Source organism: Cnephaeus nilssonii (assembly GCF_951640355.1).
Source record: "Cnephaeus nilssonii genome assembly, chromosome: 24".
Taxonomy (NCBI): Eukaryota; Metazoa; Chordata; class Mammalia; order Chiroptera; family Vespertilionidae; genus Cnephaeus; species Cnephaeus nilssonii.
Window position 1 is genome coordinate 14,451,469 of NC_137095.1, and position 24,062 is coordinate 14,475,530.

The 24,062-nt window shown below is 56.8% G+C and overlaps 1 protein-coding gene across 1 annotated transcript in view; it reads left to right on the forward strand.

The window, feature by feature from the left end:
* LRRK1 (leucine rich repeat kinase 1) overlaps window positions 1-24,062 on the forward strand; it is a 59,608-nt gene that overhangs the window by 16,796 nt on the left and 18,750 nt on the right. The window contains 18 exon segments of the mRNA XM_079763987.1: window positions 2,516-2,742; window positions 4,346-4,473; window positions 4,588-4,751; window positions 7,034-7,171; window positions 8,032-8,144; window positions 9,190-9,266; window positions 12,713-12,842; window positions 13,274-13,386; window positions 14,088-14,302; window positions 16,759-16,923; window positions 18,161-18,333; window positions 19,780-19,900; window positions 20,062-20,221; window positions 20,892-20,966; window positions 20,969-21,043; window positions 21,046-21,075; window positions 21,078-21,165; window positions 23,806-23,977. Coding sequence (XP_079620113.1) covers window positions 2,516-2,742; window positions 4,346-4,473; window positions 4,588-4,751; window positions 7,034-7,171; window positions 8,032-8,144; window positions 9,190-9,266; window positions 12,713-12,842; window positions 13,274-13,386; window positions 14,088-14,302; window positions 16,759-16,923; window positions 18,161-18,333; window positions 19,780-19,900; window positions 20,062-20,221; window positions 20,892-20,966; window positions 20,969-21,043; window positions 21,046-21,075; window positions 21,078-21,165; window positions 23,806-23,977 — 2,364 coding nt within the window.

The following is a 24,062-nucleotide window of genomic DNA, read 5'->3' on the forward strand; positions in this document are numbered from 1 at the left end:
CGCAGGTGCTTTCCAGGTTATTTCTTTTCGCTCAGAGCTTTTATTAGGGAAGTTTGCAGGCTGCTGTCAGACCCCACGTGGGCGGCTAGTCCTAGATTTCTGGCGGTTTTCTGCTTTGCTTGTTCATGGGATGAATGAAGGTGACAGATGTTGGCTCTCTCGTGTCTGTAATACATGCTAATTGGCTTTTTTACTGTTGGATTGGGCCCATTGGTATTTTATTGACAGTTTTTGCATCGATAACGTATAGCTGAACCGATCTACAGTTTTGTGTTGTTTCTGAGACTTTGCCTAAGGCTACGTGAGTTTGACAAAACGACTCGGGGAACTTTCCGTCTTATCCGGGAAGTTTCATTCGAATTTGTATTGTTAAAGATGACATTTTGCCTGGCCGGCGTGGCTCAGCGGTTGAGCCACCACCTAGGAACCAGGCGATTTCGGTTCGATTCCCGGTCAGGGCACATGCCCGGGTTGCGGGCTCGATCCCCAGTAGAGGGCGTGCAGGAGGCAGCCGATCGATGATTCTCTCTCATCATGGATGTTTCTCTCTCTCTGTCCCTCTCCCTTCCTCTCTGAGATCAATACAAATATATATTTTTTAAAAAGAATGGAAGTAGTTGGCATCTACATCTGTGATCAGACACAGAAAGAGGGCGTGGCTTCCCTCTCCCCGGCCCTTAGGCGTAGACTCCGAAGGGAAAATGAAACTGAGGTGCGGCTGCTGTCAGAAGGGCCCCGGGCTTCCCCAGATCACCTGGGGCTTTTCCCTTACTGTTCAGTGACTTTCCGAAGGCGGGCGCCCTGCGGTGGGCGTGTCCGGCTGCCCGGGTCTCGAACCTGGGACAGCACAGTCCTTCTGAGCGGCCGGCAGAGGGAGGGCTCAGTCCACAGGGTCCAGCAATGAGTCAGGAGCCGGAGGTAGGTGTGCCTGCCTCTCCAGGTGCCCGGGGGGGGGGGGGGGGGGTGGAAGCGGCATTTGGGGTTCGGAATGTTAGGCAAGGGCAAGGCATGAGAAGGGTGCTTTGCCCCCGTGTAGGTACAAGGCTGGAAAACGCCCTTGACTCGACTGGCACTGACCTTGCTGAAGTAGTTGTCTGGTTCTTGTGTGTGTGTGTGTGTGTGTGTGTGTGTGTGTGTGTGTGTGTGATTCTCACCCAAGGATTTTTTTTCCCCATTGGTTTTTAGAGAGAGCGGAAGGGAATGAGGAGAGAGAGAGAGAGAGAGAGAGACACATCTTTGTGAGAGAGACACAAGAATTGGTTGCCTCCCTCACACGCCCCACCGGGGCCAGGGGTCGAACCTGCAACCCAGGTGCGTGCCCTTGATGGGGAATCGAACCCGCCACCGTTCAGTGTGAGGGCTGGTGCTCTATCCACTGAGCAACACTAGCCAGGGCTTTTTTTTTCTTCTGATTCTTTTTAGAGAAAGTGGAAGGGAGGGAGGGTGGGGAGACAGAGAGAGAGAGAGAGAGAGAGAGAGAGACATTGATGTGAGAGAGACACATCTATCCGTTGCCTCCCTCACACGCTCCGACCAAAGCTGCAACCCAGGTACGTGTCCTTAACCGGGAATTGAACCTGCGGCCCTTCGGCGCACAGTAGGTCCGATGCTCTATCCACTGGGCCACACTGGCCAAGGCGAGGTGGTGTTTTTTTTCGTGTCATCCTACTGCCTCTGTGGAGACAGGCCGGTGGAGCCCAGAGCCCTCCTGCGTGTCTCCGTGCCTCCCATCGCCTGGTTCTCGGGCTTCTAGAACCTTCCTCGGACAGCAGACAGGGGACTGCAGAGAAACCCCCCCGTTGATCTCCACGGTCTACTGAGGTTATAGCGTGTGTGTGTTTTTTTAAATATATTTTTATATATTTTTATGGATGTCAGAGAGGAGGGGAGAGGGAGAGAGGGATAGAAACATCAATGATGAGGGAGAATCCTCGATTGATCCGCTGCCTCCTGCACGCCCCACACTGGGGATCGAGCCCGCAACCCGGGCGTGTGCCCTGACCGGGAATCGAACCGGGACCTCCTGGTTCTTAGCTTTGAGAGGGTGTCAAAGACGGGGCGTTCTGAGTCAGATTACTTAGCTAAGGAGTTGCAGACAAGACACGCACCGCCACCTAGTGGCCAGATAGGGAAGTGCGCCACTGCAGCCGATTTTTCTTTTTTTTTTTTTTAATATAGTCTATTGATTTTTTACAGAGAGGAAGGGAGAGGGAGAGAGAGTTAGAAACATCGATGAGAGAGAAACATCAATCAGCTGCCTCCTGCACACCTCCTACTGGGGATGTGCCCGCAACCAAGGTACATGCCCTTGACCGGAATCGAACCTGGGACCCCTCAGTCCGCAGGCCGACGCTCTATCCACTGAGCCACACCGGTTAGGGCACCGCAGCCGATGTTGAACAGCCAACTCATGGCCGCGGACGGGGGTCTCCTCACCCCGCCGTCAGCCCGCCGGGGACACTGTCCCTCCCGGGAGGCCCTGATGCCTGTCTCTCTCCCTCTCCGACGCGCCCAGCCTCTCCGTGTGAAGTGGGCCCACCTCAAGCTGCCCTGGGTGGACATCGACTGGCTCATCGACATCTCCTGCCAGATCACCGAGCTCGACCTCTCCGCCAACTGCCTGGCCTCCCTCCCGTCCGTCGTGCCCTGGGGGCTCATCAACCTGCGGAAGCTGAACCTCTCGGACAACCACCTGGGCGAGCTGCCCGGCGTGCAGTCCTCCGACGAAATCATCTGCTCCAGGTGGGCTCCCTCGCGGCCGGTGTGCGGGGTGTGAGCCGGGGCGGGGGTCTACACCCCAGTTGCTGGCACCAACTTCTACTGCCTGTGGTCCCTGGCTGTATGTTTATTTTTAAAATACACTGAGTGGCCAGATGATGGTGATCTCTGAACGCATAATAATCTGGCCACTCAGTGTATATATATATGTATATATTAGAGGCCTGGTGCATGAATTCGTGCATGGGTGGGGTCCGGCCAGCCTGGCCAGGGGGAGGGGACATGGGCGGTTGGCCGGCCTGCCTGCTGGTCGAACTCCTGGTCGAGGGGACAATTTGCATATTAGCCTTTTATTCTATAGGATATACACTGAGTGGCCAGATTATTATGCGTTCAGAGATCATCATAATCTGGCCACTCAGTGTATATTTTTATTGATTTCAGAGAGGAAGGGAGAGGGAGAGAGAGAGAGAGAGGGAGAGACATCCGTGATGAGAGAGAATCATGGATCGGCATGCCCCCTGCTGGGGACCGAGTACGAAACCCTGGCATGTGCCTTTGACCGGAATCGAACCCAGGACCCTTCAGTCCGCAGGCCGACGCTCTGCCCACTGAGCCAAAGCAGCCAGGGCTGTAGTCTGTGGTTTTCAAACAAATGTTCAGCCCTGGCCGGTGTGACTCGGTTGGTTGAGAATCGTCCCAGGCACCCAGAGGTCATGGGTTCGATTCCCAGTCAGGGCGCATGCCCCGATTTCAGGCTCGATCCCCAGTAGGGGGCGTGCAGGAGGCGGCCGATGGATGAGATTTCTCTCTCACCCGTGTTTCTGTCTCCCTCTCCCTCTCCCTTCCTCTCTCTCTCTCTCTAAAAAAAAAAAAAAAAAGTCAACTAAAATGAGAGAATGCACAAGGTGAATGCAGAGGTGGGTGGTGTGTGTGCCCCCCATTTACACAGCTCACTGGCAGCCTTGCCCACCTGCTTGCCCTCGATGCCCAGTCTGGGTCCTGCGGGAATGAGAGCAAGGCCCAGAGGCCTCGGCTTTTGTTTTTTCTTGTAATATACTTTATTGATTTTTTACAGAGAGGAAGGGAGAGGGATAGAGAGTTAAAAACATCGATGAGAGAGAAACATCCATCGGCTGCCTCCTGCACACCTCCTACTGGGGATGTGCCCGCAACCAAGGTACATGCCCTTGACTGGAATCGAACCTGGGACCCTTGAGTCCGCAGGCCAATGCTCTATCTACTGAGCCACACCAGTTAATACTAATATTTTTATTAGTATCAGCGCAGAAGGGGGGGGGGAGAGAGAGAGAGAGAGATAGAAACATCAATGATGAGAGAGAATCATGGATCAGCTGCCTCCTGCACACCCCACACTGGGGATGGAGCCCACAACCCAGGCATGTGCCCTGACCGGGAACCGAACCGGTGACCTCCTGGTTCCTAGGTCGACGCTCAGCCACGGAGCCACGCCGGCCGGGCTCCTGCTGCATTTTGCATGCACCCACTCTTTGAGCCTCGCGCCAGCAGAAGGAGAAAGGGCGCGCCTCCGTGTCTTCAGGGACAGCGAACAGGAGCGTTTTCCCTCTTCCTTCCGACGCCTTCACCTCCCTCTTCCCCGCCTCAGGCTCCTGGAAGTCGACATCTCCAGCAACAAGCTGGCCCACCTCCCGCCGGGGCTCCTGCACCTCTCCAAGCTGCAGAAGCTGACGGCCTCGAAAAACTACTTAGAGAAACTGTTTGAAGAGGAAAGTGGTATGTCCCGCCCCACCCCCACCCCCCCATCACCGGGCTCGATCGGTCCTTTCCTTCCTGAGGGGGATCTTTTGACCAAGGCACCCTTGTCCTCCCCCCCCCCCCCCCCCCCAGCCACGAACTGGATCGGCCTGCGGAAGCTGCAGGAACTGGATATTTCCGATAATAAGCTGACCGAACTCCCGGCGATGTTTCTTCATGCTTTCAAGTCGCTCCACTGCCTGAACGTCTCCCGGAATAAGCTCAAGGTGTTTCCAGAGGCCTGGGCCTGCCCGCTGGTGAGTATCAGACCGGCAATGCCAGAGGGCTCCGTGCGCGGCCTCTGGAGTGTCCCTCACCAGAAATGTCACTCAGGCCCGGCCGGCGTGGCCCCGTTGTGGAGCGTCGACCTAGGAGCCAGGAGGTCACTGGTTTGATTCCCGGTCAGGGCACGTGCACGTGTTGCAGGCTCAGCTCCCAGTGGGGGGCGTGCAGGAGGCAGCCAATCCATGATTCTCTCTCATCACTGATGTTGCTCTCTCTCTCCCTCTCCCTTCCTCTCTGAAATCAATAAAAAATAGGTTAAAAAAAAAAGAAAAGAAAAGAAAGACAATGTCACTCAGCATCCAGCAACTGAGTGTCTGAGGCAGGTAACTCACCTGAAAGCCAGACCGTGTGGCTCTGGGCTTGAGATTTGCACCGTCAGACCCACAGACGTTTCCATGGTGACAGCGTGCACAGGGGGCATCGGATGACTTCCCCCAAGAAAGGGGGGCTCGGTTCCTTTCAGACGGCTCTGAACTGAGAATAAAGCAGAGCCCTGGCCAGTGTTGCTCAGTCTTTAGAGTATCAGCACTCCCACCAAAAGGGTCTCGGGTTCGATTCCCAGTCCAGGGCACGTACCTGGGTGGCAGGTTCATCCCTGGCCCTGATGGGGGCGCGTGCAGGAGGCAACCAATGGCTGTGTCTCTCTCTCATCGATGTTTCCCTCTCTCTCCTCCTCCCTCTTTTCCTTCCACTCTTTTTTTAAAAAAAAATAAATACATTTTTATTGATTTCAGAGAGGAAGGGACAGGGAGAGGGGGAGATAGAAACAGCAATGATGAGAGAGCATCAGGGACCGGCTGCCTCCTGCCCGCCCCCTCCTGGGGATGGAGCCCACAACCCGACCTCCTGGTTCATAGGTCGGCACTCAACCACTGAGCCACACGGGACAGGCCCTCCCACTCTCTCTAAAAACCAATGGGAAACATATCCTCGGGTCGAGGATTAACAAAATGAAATAAAGAAAGAAAGAAGGAACAACCCGCCTCCGTCGTCTCACTGCCCGAGACATGGTGTCTGTTTCTCGGGAAGTTTGCTCCTTAAAGCGGACGGAACGGCAGAGAGACTCTTCTCGCCGCGGATTCAGAGCCAGGAAACTCTCCGTCCGCAGCGCCGCCGTTTCCAGTTTAAACATCTGCGTGTGGGAATCCGGCTGCTCTCCCGAGCCCCGGCCTGAAGGGTCCCATTATCTCCAAGGACAATGGGCCAGATGTTCTGGGCGGGAGGAGACGGGCCAGGAGTCCCCCCCCACACACACACACACCCCATCTCTGTCCCTTCCCCAAGCGGAAACGGGGCAACCACAGTCTGTCCCCTCTTGGTGAACTGAGTCCCGTTTGTCACAGAGCCACGGTCTTATTGTTATTTTGTTTTTAATCCTCACCCGAGGAGGTTTTCCCACCGGTTTTTAGAGAGAGTGGAAGGGAGGGAGGGAGAGACAGAGAGAGAGAAACATCGATGTGAGAGAGACACAGCGATTGGTTGCCTCCTGCACGTGCCTCAACCGGGGCCGGGGATCGAGCCTGCAATGGAAGGATGTGCCCTTGACCAGGAATCGAACCCAGGACCCTCTCTCAGCAGGCCAACGCTCTATCCACTAAGCCAAACCGGCTAGGGCTAGAGGTCTGATTTTTTTTTTTTAATCAAATTTGGAACGTCTTTCTCGTAGGCACCATCATGTTTAAAAAGCGAATTCAGCCCTAACCGGTGTGGTTCAGTGGATAGAGCGTCGGCCTGCGGACTCAAGGGTCCCAGGTTCAATTCCGGTCAAGGGCATGTACCTTGGTGGCGGGCATATCCTCGGTGGGGGGTGTGCAGGAGGCAGCTGGTCGATGTTTCTCTCTCATCGATGTTTCTAACTCTCTCTCCCTCTCCCTTCCTCTCTGTAAAAAAATCAATAAAATATATTTTAAAAATAATAATAATAAAAATAAAAAGCGAATTCAGCCCTGGCCAGTGTGGTACAATGGTTAGAACGACGGCCCGCGCACCCAAGGGTCATATGTGTGTTTCCCAGTCAAGGTGCCTGGGTTGCAGGTTCGATTGATCCTCAGCCCCAGTCTGGGTGGGTGGGGGAGGCAACCAATCGATGTGTCTCTCTCACATCGATGTCTCTCTCTCTCTCTCTCTCTCTCTCTCTCTCTCTCTCTCTCTCTCCCTCACCCTTCCCACTGCGCATTCTCTCTACAAATCCAGGGCGGGGGGGGGGGGGGGGAATAGCTAACTCACGTCTTTCTCTTTCTCGGCAAACTGCTAGAAGTGCTGCAAGGCGTCCCAGAATGCCCTGGAGTGTCTGCCAGACAGAATGGCCGTGTTCTGGAAGAACCACCTGAGGGACGTGGATTTCTCCGAAAACGCACTCCGAGACGTCCCCCTGGGCCTCTTCCAGCTGGACGTGAGTCCCCGCGCGCCCCCGCGCCTCCCTCGCGGTGCTGGGGGGAACGTCACCCCGTTCGCTTCTCCTGCGGCTCCGAGACACGGGGGGTTAAGGGAAGCTCAACTCCTGTCCCCCGGCCGGCGTGGCTCAATGGTTGAGCGTCAACCTGTGAACCAGGAGGTCACGGTTCGATTCCCGGTCAGGGCACATGCCCGGGTTGCGGGCTCCATCCCTGGCCGGGCTAATTTCCCGAATCTTAAGACATTCTCGAGCCCTAGATGGTTTGCCTCAGTGGATAGAGCGTCGGCCTGCGGACTGAAGGGTCCCAGGTTCGATTCCGGCCAAGGGCACATGCCTGGGTTGCGGGCTTCATCCCCAGTAGGGGGCGTGCAGGAGGCAGCCGATCCATGATTCTCTCTCATCATTGATGTTTCTATCTCTCTCTCCCTCTCCCTTCCTCTCTGAAATCAATAAAATATATTTTTTTTAAAAGACACTCTCGAGCCCACACTATGGAATCTCGGCCAAGGTACGTCTGTCATGACCTATGGCTGCCCTTGGCCGGGGAACTGACTTCTCTCTTCGGCTCTCCCTCCCTTTGGCATTTTTTAAAAAGATACATATTTTTATTGATTTCAGAGAGGGAGGGAGAGGGAGAGAGAGAGAAACATCAATGATGAGATGAGAGAGAATCATGGATCGGCTGCCTCCTGCACGCCCCCTAGTGGAGATGGAGGGTACAACCCGGGCATGTGCCCCGACTGGGAATCCAGCCCTGACCTCCTGGTTCCTAAGTTGACGCTCAACCACGGAGCCACGCCGGCCGGGCTCCCTTTGGCGTGTAACGGCGCCTTCGCCTCCCTCCCTCTCTGTCCCAGGCCCTGGTGTCCTTGAAGTTGCAGGGCAACCAGCTGGTGTCCGTGCCGCCTCCCGAGAAGTGGACCTGCACTCAGCTGAAGACGCTGGATCTCTCCAGAAACCAGTTTGGCAAGTAAGCGAGCCTCTGTCCCGCGGGTTCTGAGACGTGTGTGGCCCCGCCCAGCCGTCCCTCAGAATAGGTCTCGCTTCCTGGGTTAGTGGCCATCACAAAGTGACCCAGGCCGGCGGCTTAAACATCGGACATTTGCCCGGCTGGCATGGCTCCGTGGCTGAGCATCGGCCTATGAACCAGGAGGTCACGGTTCGATTCCCGGTCAGGGCACATGCCCGGGTTGTGGGCTCCATCTTCACTAGGGGGCGTTCAGGAGGCAGCCGGTCCATGATTCTCTCTCATCACTGATGTTTCTCTCTCTCTCTCTCCCTCTCCCTTCCTGTTTCTGTAATCAATAAAAACCTATTTTAAAATAAATGAATAAATAAAATGAATATTTTTAAATAAATTAATAAAAATGAATAAAGGGGCAAAAAGTTTTAAACGTTTTTGCCAATTGCTAAGCAATATGTGTATAGATTGAATGATTTTCAGAGAGAGAAGGAGAGAGCGAGAAACATGGAGGTGAGAGAGATGGAAGAAAAAGGTGAAAATCTCCCAGCTGGTGTCGCTCCGAGGTTGAGCGTTAACCTGGGAACCAGGAGGTCGCCCACCGGTTTGATTCCTGGTCGGGCATATGCCCGGCACTGTTTCAAACTAAATAAATAAAAACATCTTTTTGAAAATATACGGAAGCTCAGCGGAACGTACGCCCCCGGAGAGAGCATCCGTGGCGAGATTCGCCTTCGTAAAAGCGGATCACACCTGCCTGGGGTGCAGAAGCTGGGAAATGGGAACCCGGGGTCAGACCTGCGTTAGGTCACCGTCTCCAGCTGTTTCTTGCCCCAAAGACTCATGCCCACAGCTGGCCTCATCCGCAGGCTGTGCCTGGGGACGCTCCCCCGTCCGGCGCAGGGGGCCCGACCTGGGAGTCTCGGTGGAATGTCCTCCCTTCTCTCTGCATGCTCGGGCATCCGATCGTCCCGGCCCAAAGAGTACGGGCTTTGTCCTGCTTTCCTCAAATCTTGACTCCTTTTTTTTTTCTTTTTTTCTCCCCTCCCCACAGAAATGAAGATGGACTGAAAACAAAGCGCATTTCCTTCTTCACCACCAGAGGGCGCCAGCGGTCGGGGACTGAGACAGGTGTGTGTGTGGTACTGGGGATGAGGATGCTGGGGATGAGGATGCTGGGGATGAGGATGCTGGGCGGGTGGTACCTTGCTTTCTCCCCCTCCCCCCTCCCGCACTGCCCTGTGGGAATGCCGGAGATGTCCACGTTTGGCTGAAAACCCTGGAGGTGAACAGTACCCATCGCTTGTGGGACAGGTGAGGCCTGAAATTATCCTGAAACCCCTCCGCTGTTTACAACCGGATGAGTCTTGTAGCTGCTGTTTGTGGGTGGCTGCTGCCTGTGAGCACTGCCGTAGTGCATTAAATATGTTAGTCTTTCTTTTTTGTTAACATTTCTATTGACTTCAGAGAGGAAGGGAGAGGGGGAGAGAGAGAAACATCCGTGATGAGAGAGAATCACGGATCGGCTGCCTCCTGCACACCCCCTACTGGGGATGGAGCCCGCAACCCGGGCCTGTGCCCTGACAGGGAATCCAACCGTGACCTCCTGGTTCCTAGGTTGACGCTCAACCACTGAGCCACGCCGGCCGGGCCATCGTGACATTCTTACAGCCACACTGTGGGATCTTGTGAAATCTACATGCAAACACGGCCACCCTCGCCCCCCTAGGGCATCCTGGCTGGGCTGACATTCCAGAGGGAGTTAGGGTCTTCCCCCCCCCCCCCCCGAACTCATCAGAAACAGACTTTTTTGCTAGGATGTTAGTGCTGGTCGCGTGACAAGGCCAGTTGAGCGGAGACTGTTTCTCGAAAACCAGTTCTTGTTCATTCTCTTCTGTCAGGTGAGGTGGGGAGGTGTGGACCTGTCTCTTAGATTAACCAGCCTTGCATTTTTTTAAAAAAATATGTTTTTATTGATGACAAGGAGAGGAAGGGAGAGGGAGAGAGGGATGGAAACATCTGGAACGTTGAAGCCCTCATGGGGTGAAAAGAAAGAGACCCACCCTAACCGGTTTGGCTCAGTGGATAGAACATTATTAGCCTGTGGACTGAAGGGTCCCGGGTTCGATTCCGGTCAAGGGCACGTACCTCGGTTGCAGGCTCAACCTGGTGGGGGGTGGGGGGTGTGCGGGAGCCAACCAGTTCATGTGTCTCTCCCCCAGCGACGTTTCTCTCTCTCTCTCTCTCTCTCTCTCTCTCTCCCTCCCTTCCACTCTCTCTAAAATCAATGGAAATATAGCCTCGGGTGAGGATTAACAAAGTTAAAAAAAAAAAAAGAAGCACACAGCACACCTCTCCCCTCAGTGCTGTTATTCTCTGGGGCTGTTGATCCTGGGGAAGGAATGAGCCGTAAAAGATAACTTGTTTGCAGAAGGATAGTAACATTCCAAGCTCATTTACGCGCATTCAAATAGTCATATTTGCGCAGCGGCCTCGTCCAAAAATAATTTGGAGCGGCCGGTTTTCCGGTAACACGCAGACCCGCGGAGCCATAAATAACTGAGGGATACATAATTGCCGTTCATAAACGCCCCGAGCTGTGCTCCGCCGGCCGGGCGGGCCGGGCGATCCAGGACAGGTGCCGCCCAGCACCTCCTCCCTCCGTCTGCTCCTGAGGTGATCATTCTTTTCACTGAAGAAAAAAAAAAAAAAGACTTAAAAAATGTATATGCCCATATATAATTTTACTGATTTCAGAGTGGACAGGAGAGGGAGAGTGAGAGAGAAACATCAATGATGAGATGAGAGAGAATCATGGACCGGCTGCCTCCTGCACATGCCCTACAGGGGATCGAGCCCACAACCCGGGCATGTGCCCTGACCGGGAATCGAACCGTGACCTCCTGGTGCGTAGATGGACGCTCAACCCCGGAGTCACAACCCCTTTCTTCTTTGTGATGGGCTTCGGGGTGAATGAGGGCAGGCTAAAGTTGGTCGTTCTTTTTCATTGATTAAAAAACAAAGGGTTTCGGGGGGTGTTTTTTTCATACTCACTTGAGCATTTTTTTCCATTGATTTTTAGAGAGAGTAGAAGGGAGGGGAGAGACAGAGAGAAACATCGATGTGAGAGAGACACATCGACTGGTTGCCTCCCCCACACGCCCCAGCCGGGGCCAGGGATTGAGCCTGCCACCGAAGTATGTGCCCTTGGCCGGAATCGAACCCAGGACCCTTCATTCCGTGGGTCGACGCTGTATCCAGGGACCCAAACCAGCTAGGGCGATCGTTCTTTTTAAATTAAAAAATAAAAATAAAAAAGGCTTTTTGAGCATTTCCTTATGGAGCAGGGTGGTCCGGTACCAAGCCATTCCTAAGTCGGTTGCACGCTTGTTCCCCCAGGGGGCGCTGCCCGGCGTCCCACTCAACACCGCGGCTAACCAGGCGGCTCTCCGGGCACCGGGTTGGGTATTCCGCTACCGTCTCCCCCGGAGCAGTCTCAGAGGCCAGGTTACCCTGTCCCCATGGACGCTGCAGCTCCGTGTGTGGGAAAAGCCAGAGTTGGGGGGGGGGGGTGGAGAATGGGGGAGATGCTGAGATGAAGGGCTGGGGAGCATCCTTTCAGCCCAACAAGAGGGTCTGGCTCCTCCCTCTCGCTCGTCTGGCAGAGACCCAGGCGAAAGGGGGGCCCTCCGGGGCAGGCACCCCGCCCCTCCCCGCCTCGGGACGGGGGATAAGGCGCTTCGGAGATTCTGCCGACACCCGGCCCTCTGATTCCCACCCGTGTGGGTTCCCAGCCCCCAGCCAGGCCCTCGCTCCACTCACCGCTCCGGGCCCGGGAAAGGCAGGTCGGATGTGACTGTCCTGCTAATGGCATCATTAACGGGTGAACGAACTCGCTTAAATAGGGGAGAGTTGGCTTGTGGGGTTTTCTTATTTGTTTGTTTGTTATAAATATGGTTTTATTGATTTCAGAGGAAGGGAGAGAGAGAGAGAGAGAGAGAGAGAGAGAGAGAAACATCAATGATGAGAGAGAATCATGGATCAGTGCCTCCTGCACGCCCCCTACTGGGGATCGAGCCCGAAACCCGGGCACGTGCCCTTGACTGAAATCTAACCTGGGACCCTTCAGCCTGGGGCTGATGCTCTATTCGCTGAGCCAACCGGCTAGGTCCGTGGTCAGCAAACCTCCGCTCGCGAGCCACACGCGGCTCTTTGGCCCCTTGAGTGTGGCTCTTCCACAAAATACCACGGCCTGGGCGAGTCTATTTGGAAGAAGTGGCGTGAGAAGAAGTTTAAGTTTAAAAAATGTGGCTCTCCAAAGAAATGTCAGTCGTTGTCCTGTTGATATGTGGCTCTGTGGACTCATGAGTTTGCCGGCCACTGGGCCAGGGCCTTGTCCTCCCATCTTTGCCGCATCTCCAAGGCCCCCCGGTGGAGGAAATGCTGGATGAGCATCCTAGGTCGGCGACAGGAGCGTCTTTCTCTGAGGTGGGGCCAGTCCCCCGCCCACGCGGCCCCCGCGCCGGGATGGCCCCCGGTTCACCTCAGACCGCCCTCCGCTCTCCGTGTCCCCGCAGCGTGCCCGCTGGACTTCCCCGCCTTCCTCAGCGAGTCCCTGGAGGTCCTCTGTCTCAACGACAACCAGCTGGACGCCGTGCCGCCCTCGGTGTGCCTGCTGAGGAGCCTGTCGGAGCTCTACCTGGGCAAGTAAGTGCGTAGCCGGGAGGCAGACCGTCCGTCCGTCCGTCCATCCGTCCGTCCCTCATCCACCTGCGGGCACGGCCTACTGGGAACTGAGCCCGCAACCCCGGCATGTGCCCTGACCGGGAATCGAACCGTGACCTCCGGGTTCCCAGGTTGATGCTCAACCACTGAGCCCCGCCGTCCGGGCGTGATGGATCATCTTTAAGGTGGTGACCAGACGAGAAAGTGGGGGGAGGAGGCCCCGTAAGAGCCGCCCCTGACTGTCCAGGGAGAAAGGCTCTGGGGTGAGGATTTCAGTGGAAAGCTCGAAATAGGGGCCCACGATGTTGGGCTCGGGGTGCAGGCTCTCGGTGGCCCCTGCCGGCCTCCGAGGCTGACCGGCTGCTGCGTGTGCATGTGCGTGTGCGTGTGCGTGTCCCGTGTGCTGTCCTCAGCAATCCTGGCCTAAGAGAGCTCCCTCCCGAGCTGGGGCAGCTGGGCAACCTCTGGCAACTGGACATCGAAGACCTGAACATCAGCAACGTGCCCGCGGAGATCAGGAAAGAAGGTGAATTTAGCCGACGAGACAAAATAGACCCAGAGACATAGAACCCCTGCAGCAGCCTGCGGGATCTCAGGATCTCAGAGGGGTGGTGAGGGTGCGGGAAGGCGGGGCAGGTGGCGATTAACGGGGGAACTTACGTGCATACATGCATAGCCCATGGACACGGACAAGAGTGTGGGGAAGGCTAGGGAGGGGCGGGTGCAGGGAGGAGGGGGTGAATGGGGAGAAAAAAACAATAACAACAATAAAAGGGACCTCTGTAATACTTTCAAATAAATAAATAAAAGTCGGGCCCGGCCGGTGTGGCTCAGTGGTTGAGCATCGACCTATGAACCCGGAGGTCACGGTTCGATTCCTGGTCAAGGGCACACGCCCGGGTGGTGGGCTCGATCCCCAGGAGAGGGCGTGCAGGAGGATTAGGGTTAGCGTTAGACTTAGGGTCCGACGCTCTAAGGCTTCCATTGATTAACAGAGAGAGAGGAAGGGAAGGGGAGAGACAGAGAGAGAGAAACATGGATGTGAGAGAGACACACCGATTGGTTGCCTCCTGCACGGGCCCCCGACCGGGGGCGGGGAGAGGGGGCCTGGGGATCGAGCCTGCAACCGAGGTGCGTGCCCTTGACTGGGAATCGAACCGGGGACCCTGCTGCTCGAGGGCCGGCGCCCTGTCCCCTGAGCCTCACTGCCCTGCGCTCTGTGCCCAGGCCCCAAGGCCGTGCTGTCCTACCTGCGCGCCCAGCTGCGGAAGGCGGAGAAGTGCAAGCTGATGAAGATGATCGTGGTGGGGCCCCCGCGCCAGGGCAAGTCCACGCTGCTGGAGATCCTGCAGACGGGGCGCGCCCCCCAGCTGGCGCACGGCGAGGCCACCATCCGGACCTCCAAGTGGGAGCTGCAGCGGCCCGCGGGCGCCAGAGCCAAGGTCCGGGATGGTCTGGGTGCAGAGGCCCTGGGGGGTGGGAGGCAGCTTCCCCGGGCACCTCTCCTCCTCGGCAGAGCGCCCAGGCGGCCCCCGGCCTGTGTCTGCGGCCCAGGACGTGGGCAGGGCCCGCCCCCCCCCCCCCCCCCCGGGTGCTGTTTCCGCCCAGCTCCTGCTGGACGCAGCGAATTTCTTTCTTCCTTTCTTTTTTAATATATTTTTATTGATGTCAGAGAGGAAGGGAGAGAGAGAGAGAGAGAAGCATCAGTGATGAGAGAGAATCATGGATCGGTTGCCTCCTGCACGCCCCCCACTGGGGATGGAGCCCACAACCCGGGCCTGTGCCCTGACCGGGAATCCAACCATGACCTCCTGGTTCATTGGTCACCGCTCAACCTCGGAGCCACGCCGGCCGGACAAGAGCAAGGAATTTCTTAAATGTGACCTTGTAGCTTCTCTGTTAGAACTAAGTTGAGACTCCGGGCCATTGGCTCTCAGTCCTGGCTGTCAGTTATATCTCTTTGATGAGCTTCTATGTATATTTTTTAGATATGTTGTTATTGATTTCACAGAGAAAGGAAGGAAGAGGGAGAGAGGGAGGGAAACATCCACGATTCTCTCTCACCACGGATGTTTCTCTCTCTCCCTCTCCCTTCCTCTCTGAAATCAATAAAAATAATTTTGTTTCGAAAAAGGCAAACTCTTGCCCCGGCTGGTGTGGCTCGGTGGATAGAGCGTCGGCCTGCGGACTGAAGGGTCCCGGGTTCGATTCCCGGTCAAGGGCTCAGGCTCGGGTTGTGGGCTCGATCCCCAGTGGGGGGGCGTGCAGGAGGCAGCAGATCCATGATTCTCTCTCATCACGGATGTATCTACCTCTCTCTCCCTCTCCCTTCCTCTCTGAAATGAATAGAAAATATATTTCAGAAATGAAGAATAAAAAAGGCAAACTATTAAAAGAAGGAAAGGAAGGACAGCCCCCTCATCTCTCTGTCACGGAGCCCGGCCCTCCGGCCAGCGGAGAACAGCTGTCCGCATTCCTCTTTCTGCAAAGGCAGGTCAGGGCCGCCCCCCCCCATGTCCCCCCCTTCCCGGGCAGCTTCGTGGGAACGGCGCTCGGCTCCAGAAAACCGCAGCCGGGCCAGACGCTGACCTCACAGCGCGATAGAGAAGGCCCGTGTACACAGCCCTTCCTGGCAGCCCAACAGGCGGCTTTTGTCTCCTTCCCGCGGGGGGGGGGGGGGGGGACCGGTCCCCCGCCTCCTGGGGGGGCGCCGCCCTCTGACCTACGTGACTGAGTCCGGAGGCCCCTCTCCTCCGCCTTGGCCTGGGCCTCGCTCAGACTCAGACGGAGGTTGAGCCTCCGGGTGACATCAGCACCGGGGCTCCCAGCAGCGGGATGCCTCCCAACCGTCTGCAGCCCGGATGGAGGCCGGACCATGCCCCCCGATGTTCCGCAGACACGGGCGGACTCGGGGCTCAGGGCCCGGCCCCCTGCGCCGTGAGCAGGGGATAGAGGCCCCCCTAAACCCACCTCTACCCTCCCACCCCCGCGGGTCCCTTCCCCTCACTTGGGTTACGGTCTCTGAGCACAAACAGCCAGACAGGCCAAGCTTTCCAGGGTTGTGCCTTTTGCTGGTTTTTGTTTTTTTGCTGATCTTCACCTGAGAGTTTTGTTTTCCACTGATTTTTAGAGAGAGTGGAAGGGAGAGAGACAGAGAGAGAAACATCCATGTGAGAGAGACACATCCATTGATCTTGCCCCAACCAGGGCCGGGGATCCAGCCTGCAACTGAGTTACATGCCCTTGACCTGGATCGAACCCAGGACCCTTCAGTCTGCAGGCCAGTGCTCTATCCACTGAGCCAAACTGGCTAGGGCTCCATTAATTCCTTTTAAACATATTTTATTGATTCTTTACAGAGAGGAAGGGAGAGGGATGGAGAGTTAGAAACATCGATGAGAGAGAAACATCCATCAGCTGCCTCCTGCACACCTCCTACTGGGGATGTGCCCGCAACCAAGGTACATGCCCCTGACCGGAATCGAACCTGGGACCCTTGAGTCCGCAGGCCCACGCTCTATCCACTGAGCCAAACCGGTTAGGGCTCCATTAATTTTTTAAGAGAGAGAGTGGAAGGAAGGGAGGGAGAGAGAGAGAGAGAGAGAGAAACATCGATGTGAGAGAGACACATCGATTGGCTGCCTCCTGCATACATGCCCGGAACCAGGGCCGGGGATTGAACCTGCCACACCCAGGCACGTGTCCTTGACCGGGAATCGAACCCGAGACCCTTGGTGTGCGGGCCGGTGCTCTAACCACTGAGCCACGCCGGCCGGGCCGCCGGGCCTTGGTTAGGCCCTAAACACAGCGTTCCGAGCGATGGGCCGTCTCGATGGGACCGCCTGGGACCCGGGTGTGTCATAGGCCCCTCCCCGCCCCCGCCTTGTTGCTCAAGTAGGTTGAGTCCATCGAGTTCAGCGTGTGGGACATCGGCGGCCCGGCCAGCATGGCCACGGTCAACCAGTGCTTCTTCACGGACAAGGCCCTGTACGTGGTGGTGTGGAACCTGGCGCTGGGCGAGGAGGCTGTGGCCAGCCTGCAGTTCTGGCTGCTCAACATCGAGGTGAGAGACCCCGCCCGTCAGGCCTCAGGCCTCGGACATCCCGGGGTCCGGCCGCTTCCCTAGGGTGTCCCCCCTCCCCCATGGACAGAGAAGAAGAAAAAAAAGAAAAGAAAAGAAATCGTTAGGCATCTTTTGTTGTTGTTGTTACTCCTCACCTGAGAATATTTTTCCCATTGATTTTTAGAGAGAGAGTGGAAGGGAGGGAGGGAGGGAGAGAGAGAAACATTGATGTGAGAGAGACACATCCATTGGTTGCCTCCAGCATGATCCCCGACAGGGGCCAGGGCATCAGACCTCAAAGCTGCAACCTAGGTGGGTGCCCTTAACCAGGATTCAAACCACAGCCCTCCGGTGCGTGGGCCGACGCGCTAACCACGGAGCCAACTCGCCAGGGCGCTTGGCCTTTCCTTTTACTTAAACTTACTGTTTTTTGTCGTAGTTGTTTGTTTTTGGTTAATCCTCACCCAAGGAAATCTTTCCATTGATTTTTTTAAAAATATATTTTATTGATTTTTTACAGAGAGGAAGGGAGAGGGATAGAGAGTTAGGAACATTGATGAGAGAGAAACATCGATCAGCTGCCTCCTGCACGCCCCTTACTGGGGATGTGCCCGCAACCAAGGTACATGCCCTTGACCGGAATCGAACCTGGGACCCTTCAGTCCGCAGGCCAATGCTCTGTCCACTGAGCCAAACCGGTTAGGGCTAACCATTGGTTCTTTTTAGAGAAAGTAGAAGGGAGGGAGGGAGAGAGAGAGAGAAACATCGATGTGAGAGAGACACATCGATGGATTGCCTCCCGCGGCCGAGGTACGTGCCCTTGACTGGAATCAAACCCGGGACCCTTCAGTCCACGGGTTGACACTCTATCCACTGAGCCACACTGGCCAGGGCCCTCTCCCTTCATTTAAAGGCCCCTCACTATTGGGGAAAAGGTGACAGGACTCCCCTCTCTAGTGGAAAGGTGACAGGGCCCATATGCAGCTGCACTGTCTGCCGAGATCAGAAACCCAGCCCCCGGGAGAGTCACGGGGGGCCCCATGCACCCCTCAGCCAGTGCCTGACAGCCCCCAGGGGTTTGCAGACCGGAGTGCCCAGGCGGCCCTGGGTGAGGGACAGGCTCGGGCCCACAGGTGTCTGGTCTCACCTGCGCACCTGGCAGGGGGCTCCCCTCCTCCGTGCCGGCGCCGCGGCAGGTGCTCAGCTCAACCCGGGGCCGGGGGGCCCTCCGTTGCAGGCCAAGGCCCCGAACGCCGTGGTGCTGGTGGTGGGAACGCACCTGGACTTGATCGAAAGCAAGTTCCGCGTGGAGAGGATCGCAACGCTGCGGGCGTACGTGCTGGCGCTCTGCCGCTCCCCCTCGGGGTCCCGGGCCACGGGCTTCCCGGACATCACCTTCAAACACCTGCAGTGAGTGTCCCCGCCTTCCTGTCGCGCGCTCTGACCTCACCGGTGGCTGTGGCGGCGGGTCCCTCTCTTGTCCACCTTCCCTGCAGTACCTGGGGTCCGCCTGCAGGGGGCGCCCAACCAAGGGCTGGGCTCCTCTGGGGCGTCTTCTGGCTTTAAGGGTTGCAGACAGGGGCCTAGGGAGGGTGAGGAGTAGCGAGGGGTGTGGCAGGGCGAGGTCTGCTTGCTGGGTCCCCCCACCAGCCCTGTGGCCAGCGCTCAGCCTGCCCATCCCATTTGGGTTTTTGTCTTAAGACGTTTGTATTGCTTTCAGAGAGGAAGGGAGAGGGACAGAGAGAGAAACATCCATGATGAGAGAGAATCATGGACCGGCTGCCTCCTGCACGCCCCCTACTGGGGATCGAGCCCACAACCCGGGCCTGTGCCCTGACCGGGAATCGAACGGTGACCTCCTGGTTCATAGGTTGACGCTCAACCACTGAGCCACGCCGGCCGGGCCCACCTTCATGAATCGCTGATTAAGAACACACCCCTGGTCCTCACATGGGGTCTGGGGGGGGCCCCACGGGGCTGGGATGGGCGAGGGGGGCCACTGGGTGTTGAGCAAGATGGGCCAGTGCGTGTGGGGCCATGGCTGTGGGCTTGTGCCTTCTCCCGCCTCCTGTCCTTGAACTCTCACATCCGCCCTGCAGGGTTCACGTCGTACCCATTGTGCAGATGATGAAACTGAGGCTCAGCGAGTTTAGTACCCTTCTCTGACGAGAATACAGCCTGCGTGACTACGGCTGCACGCGCGGTTTGGGGGGTTCCCTCCCTCTGTGTGGCGTTCCGTGAGCGTGGGAGCCCAGGTGGCCTGGGGACACCCCTTCCCGGCTCAGGAGGCAGAATCCCTCCCGTGTCCTCGAGAGCGGTCCCCTGGGGTCTGTGACCACAGGAGCCCGAGCTCTGGGCCGACGGAGACCTGGGCTCGCCCTGAGTCTGCTCCTTGCACCTCACCTTGCTCCTCTGTGAAATGGGCGCGTTGGGAAGACAGAGGGGAGGGAGCTGTCGTGGTGCTCTCCGCACCATGTTCTCCACCAAGCACAGCCCCAGGGAGCGTCTCTGTGTGCGTGTCTCACGCCTTCTCTCCACTCCCCATCGTTGGGGGACAAAACACTCGGGAAATCAGAGACGCCCCGATGCTTGTCAGAGAGGGAGGTCCGCCCGGCTAGTGTGGCTCAGGGGTTGAGCATCGGACTGTGACCCAGGAGGTCAGGGTTCGATTCCCGGTCAGGGCACATGCCCGGGTTGCGGGCTCGATCCCCAGTGTGGGGCGTGCAGGAGGCAGCCGATCCGTGATTCTCTCTCATCATGGATGTTTCTCTCTCTGTCCCTCTCCCTTCCTCTCTGAAATCAATACAAAATATATTTTTTAAAAAGAGGGGTGGGGGGGGTCTCTTGCTCTCACAGCGAGATTTCCTGCAAGAGCCTGGAGGGCCAGGAGGGGCTGCGGCAGCTCATCTTCCACGTCACGTGCAACATGAGGGACGTGGGCAGCACCATCGGCTGCCAGCGGCTCGTGGGGAGGCTGGTGGGTACCGCAGGCTCCTGGTCCCAGTGCGGCAGATTCCGGGGGAGCGCGGGGGGGCTGGGCAGTGAGGCACCCACCTGCTCAGGGCTCAGGAGGGCAGCGGGCGGGCTGGGCCGGGCCCCGTGGGACGGGAGGGCTCAGGCCTGCCCCCCCGGCCCCAGGTGCCCAGGAGCTACCTGAGCCTCCAGGAGGCCGTGCTGGCGGAGCATCAGCGCCGACGCCTGAGCGACGACGTGCAGTACCTGACGGACAGGCAGCTGGAGCAGCTGGTGGAGCAGACGCCGGGCAACGACATCAGCGACTACGAGGACCTGCAGTCCGGTGGGCGCCGCGGGCAGGGAGGGGGCGAGCAGGGGTAGCTGTGGGCAGGGAGAGGGAGAAAGAGAGAAACATCAATGATGAGAGAGAATCATGGATCGGTTGCCTCCTGCACGCCCCCTACTGGGGATCGGGCCTGCAACCCAGGCTTGTGCCCCTGACCAGGAATCGAACCGTGACCTCCTGGTTCATGGGTCAGTGCTCAACCACTGAGCCACGCCGGCCGGGCCACCAATCAATTTTAATGAATGCATGAATTTGCAAAGATGGAATCCAGCCCTAGCCGGTTTGCCTCAGCGGATAGAGCCATAAGCCCGTGGACTGAAAGGTCCCGGGTTTGACTCCCGGTCAGGGCACATGCCCGGTTGCGGGCTCGATCCCCAGTAGGGGCGGCGTGCAGGAGGCAGCCAATCCGTGATTCTCTCCCATCATTGATGTTTCTCTCTCTCTCTCTCTATCCCATTTCCTCTCTAAAGTCAGTAAAAGTAAGTTGACATTAAAGAAGACGGACTCTGGGAAAAACGGGATCAATCGTTTCAGCACGTTGGCTCCTGTAGGGGGCAGCCAGCTGGAAGGGCCACGTGTTTGGCTGCTTCCTCGGGGAATGTGTCACCCCCGACTCCCTTTTCGCTCGGTCTGATGCCTTCCCCCCCCTCCCCGCTCCCGTGCGCAGCCATCAGCTTCCTCATCGAAACGGGCGCGCTGCTGCACTTCCCCGACACCAGCCACGGCCTGCGGAACCTCTACTTCTGGACCCCATCTGGCTGTCCGAGTGCCTGCAGCGCATCTTCCACATCAAGGGCTCCCGCTCCGTGGCCAAGAACGGGTGATCCGGGCCGAGGACCTCCGCCTGCTGCTGGTGGCACCGGCTTCACGCAGCAGACCGAGGAGCAGTACTTCCAGTTCCTGGCCAAGTTCGAGATCGCCCTGCCCGTGGCCAACGACAGGTGCGTCCGTCCGTCCGTCCGTCCGCAGCCCCGGGCTGGGCGGCGGCTCCAGGGAGGAGGAGGAGGGAGGGGAGGAGTCGGGGGCCGTGGTTGCAGGGCGCTCGAACCAGGTTCCCCGGGGATGGGCCGTGGTGACCCTCCGGCCTGTTCGGCGGGCTGTTTCTTTCCGTGCACGGCTGTCTTTTTTTGTTGTGGTGAATCCTCAGGGGAGGATATTTTCCCATTGATTTTTAGAGAGAGCGGAAGGGAGGGAGGGAGAGAGAGAGAGAAACATGGATGTGAGAGAGACACATCGATGGGTTGCCTTCTGCTTGCGCCCGAACCAGGGCCCGGGCCGGGAGGAGCCTGTAACCGAGGTACGTGCCCTTGACCCGGAATCGAACCCAGGACCCTTTGGTCCGCAGTCAGGGCACATGCCTGGGTTGTGGGGCCTGATCCCCAGTAGGGGGCGTGCAGGAGGCAGCCGATCCTTGATTCTCTCTCATCATGGATGTTTCTCTCTCTCTCCTTCTCCCTTACTCTCTGAAATCAATAAAAAACTTTTTTTTTTTAATCCTCACCCGAGGGTATTTTTCCATTGACTTTTAGAGAGAGTAGAAGAGAAAGGGAAAGACAGAGAGAAATATCGATGTGAGAGAAACAAATCAATGGGTTGCCTCCTGCTCATGCCCCGCCCGACCAGGGCCCGGGCCGGGAGGAGCCTGCAACCGAGGTACGTGCCCTTGACTGGCATTGAACCCGGGACCCTTCAGTCTGCAGACTGAACCTCTGTCCACTGAGCAAAACTGGCTAGGGCTCAATAAAAACTTTTGAGCCCTAACCGGTGTGGCTCAGTGGATAGAGCGTCGGCCTGCGGACTCAAGGGTCCCAGGTTCGATTCCGGTCAAGGGCATGTACCTTGGTTGCGGGCACATCCCCAGTAGGGAGGTGCAGGCAGCAGCAGATGGATGTTTCTCTCTCATCGATGTTTCTGGCTCTCTATCCTCCCCCTTCCTCTCTGTAAAAAAATCAATAATATTTTTAAAAATATATAAAATAAAAACTTTTGAATAATATAAAAAATAATAAAAAGGAAAGAAAGAGAAAAATATATATATATAGGTAAAGGTTAAAAAATAAAGCAATCATCAACAAATTTATATGATCTGAAGATTGCATTGAAAGAAAGAAAGAAAGAAAGAAAGAAAGAAAGAAAGAAAGAAAGAAAGAAAGAAAGAAAAGAGAAGGAAGGGGACACGCCCAAGGCTCTGCCCAGAGCCTGCCCCTCGGGGCCACTCTTGGGGGACCTCCCATTCCAGCTGTTTTCAAGTGACCACAGCCAGGAACAGCTGAGCGACTCGGTGATGCGGCGCTTTTATGCAGAGCGGAGCGCGCCCACCCGACGCCCCTCTTCTGCACAAACAGCCTCCTCTGACTTGAAAGGCGGCCCTGCCGGCTCCATTCGCCAAGAGCAATAAACAGCGTGGGGAGCCAGGAGACGCTGCTCTGACCCCAATATCGGCATTGTCCCCCCGACACCCCCCCCCACCTCCCCGGCCCCGTGCAGCTGTGTTTGTTTTTCCTCGGCCCTGTCCCAAGTTCATTGTGAGCGGGTCCCGCCGCCCCGGCCCAGGGTGCAGGGCAGCTGCGGCGACGGGCTCTGTCTGGCGCGTTTGGGACCACGGAGGGTTTCGTGTCCTTTGCCAGCCTCGGTCTCGCCTCTGTCTCGGCCACCTCGCTAAATGCGTTCACCGTGCCCATCTTTGTGTTCTCTTGGAGCACGGATTCTTTTAAAAATATATGTGTTTGTTTGCTTTTTATTGATGTCAGAGAGGAAGGGAGAGGGAGAGAGAGAGAAACATCCACGATGAGAGAGAATCATGGATCGGCTGCCTCCTGCACGCCCCTCACTGGGGATCCAGCCCGCAACCCGGGTATGCATCCTGACCGGGAATCAAACTGTGACCTCCTGGTTCCTGGGTCGATGCTCAACCACAGAGCCACACCGGCCATTGGGGGAACATTGGAGCATTTATTCCTAGCATATATACTGCTCTCTTTCTAAAAATACAATTCCAGCCCTAACCGGTTTGGCTCAGTGGATAGAGCGTCGGCCTGCGGACTGAAGGGTCCCAGGTTCGATTCTGGTCAAGGGCATGGACCTTGGTTGCGAGCACATCCCCAGTAGGGAGTGTGCAGGAGGCAGCTGATCGATGTTTCTCTCATCGATGTTTCTAACTCTCTATCCCTCTCCCTTCCTCTCTGTAAAAAATCCATAAAATATATTTAAATAAATAAATACGAAAATAAAATAAAAATAAGATTCCAAGGCCTTAGAAAGAAGCCACCTTTCTACTGGGGTTAGGGATCCTCCCCTCCCCCCCAGAACTGGGTCTGAAGATTCACAGTGCCATTTATTTATTTACATATTTATTTATTTATATTAATGGGATACTTTTTTCATTTTTAGAGAGAGCGGAAGGGAGGGGGAGAGACAGAGAGAGAGAAACATCGATGTGAGAGAGACACATCCATAGGTTGCCTCCGGCACGTGCCCGGACCAGGGCCAGGGGTCGAGCCTGCCACCGGGGTACGTGCCCCTCCCCGGGAATCGAACCTGGGGCCCTATGAAGGCTCACAGAGCCCTCCCGTGTGTTTCAGCTACCTCCTGCCGCATCTGCTCCCGTCCAAGCCGGGCCTGGACACGCACGGCATGCGGCACCCCACGGCCAACACCATCCAGAGGGTGTTCAAGATGAGCTTCGTGCCCGTCGGCTTCTGGCAAAGGTTCATCGCGCGGATGCTCATCAGCCTGGCGGAAATGGACCTCCAGGTAGTGGTGGTGTCTTCGCGGGGACGGGGGTTGGGGGGGGTGGGGGGTGCCCAGGTAAGGCACCTGCCACGGTGGTGTCCTCCTC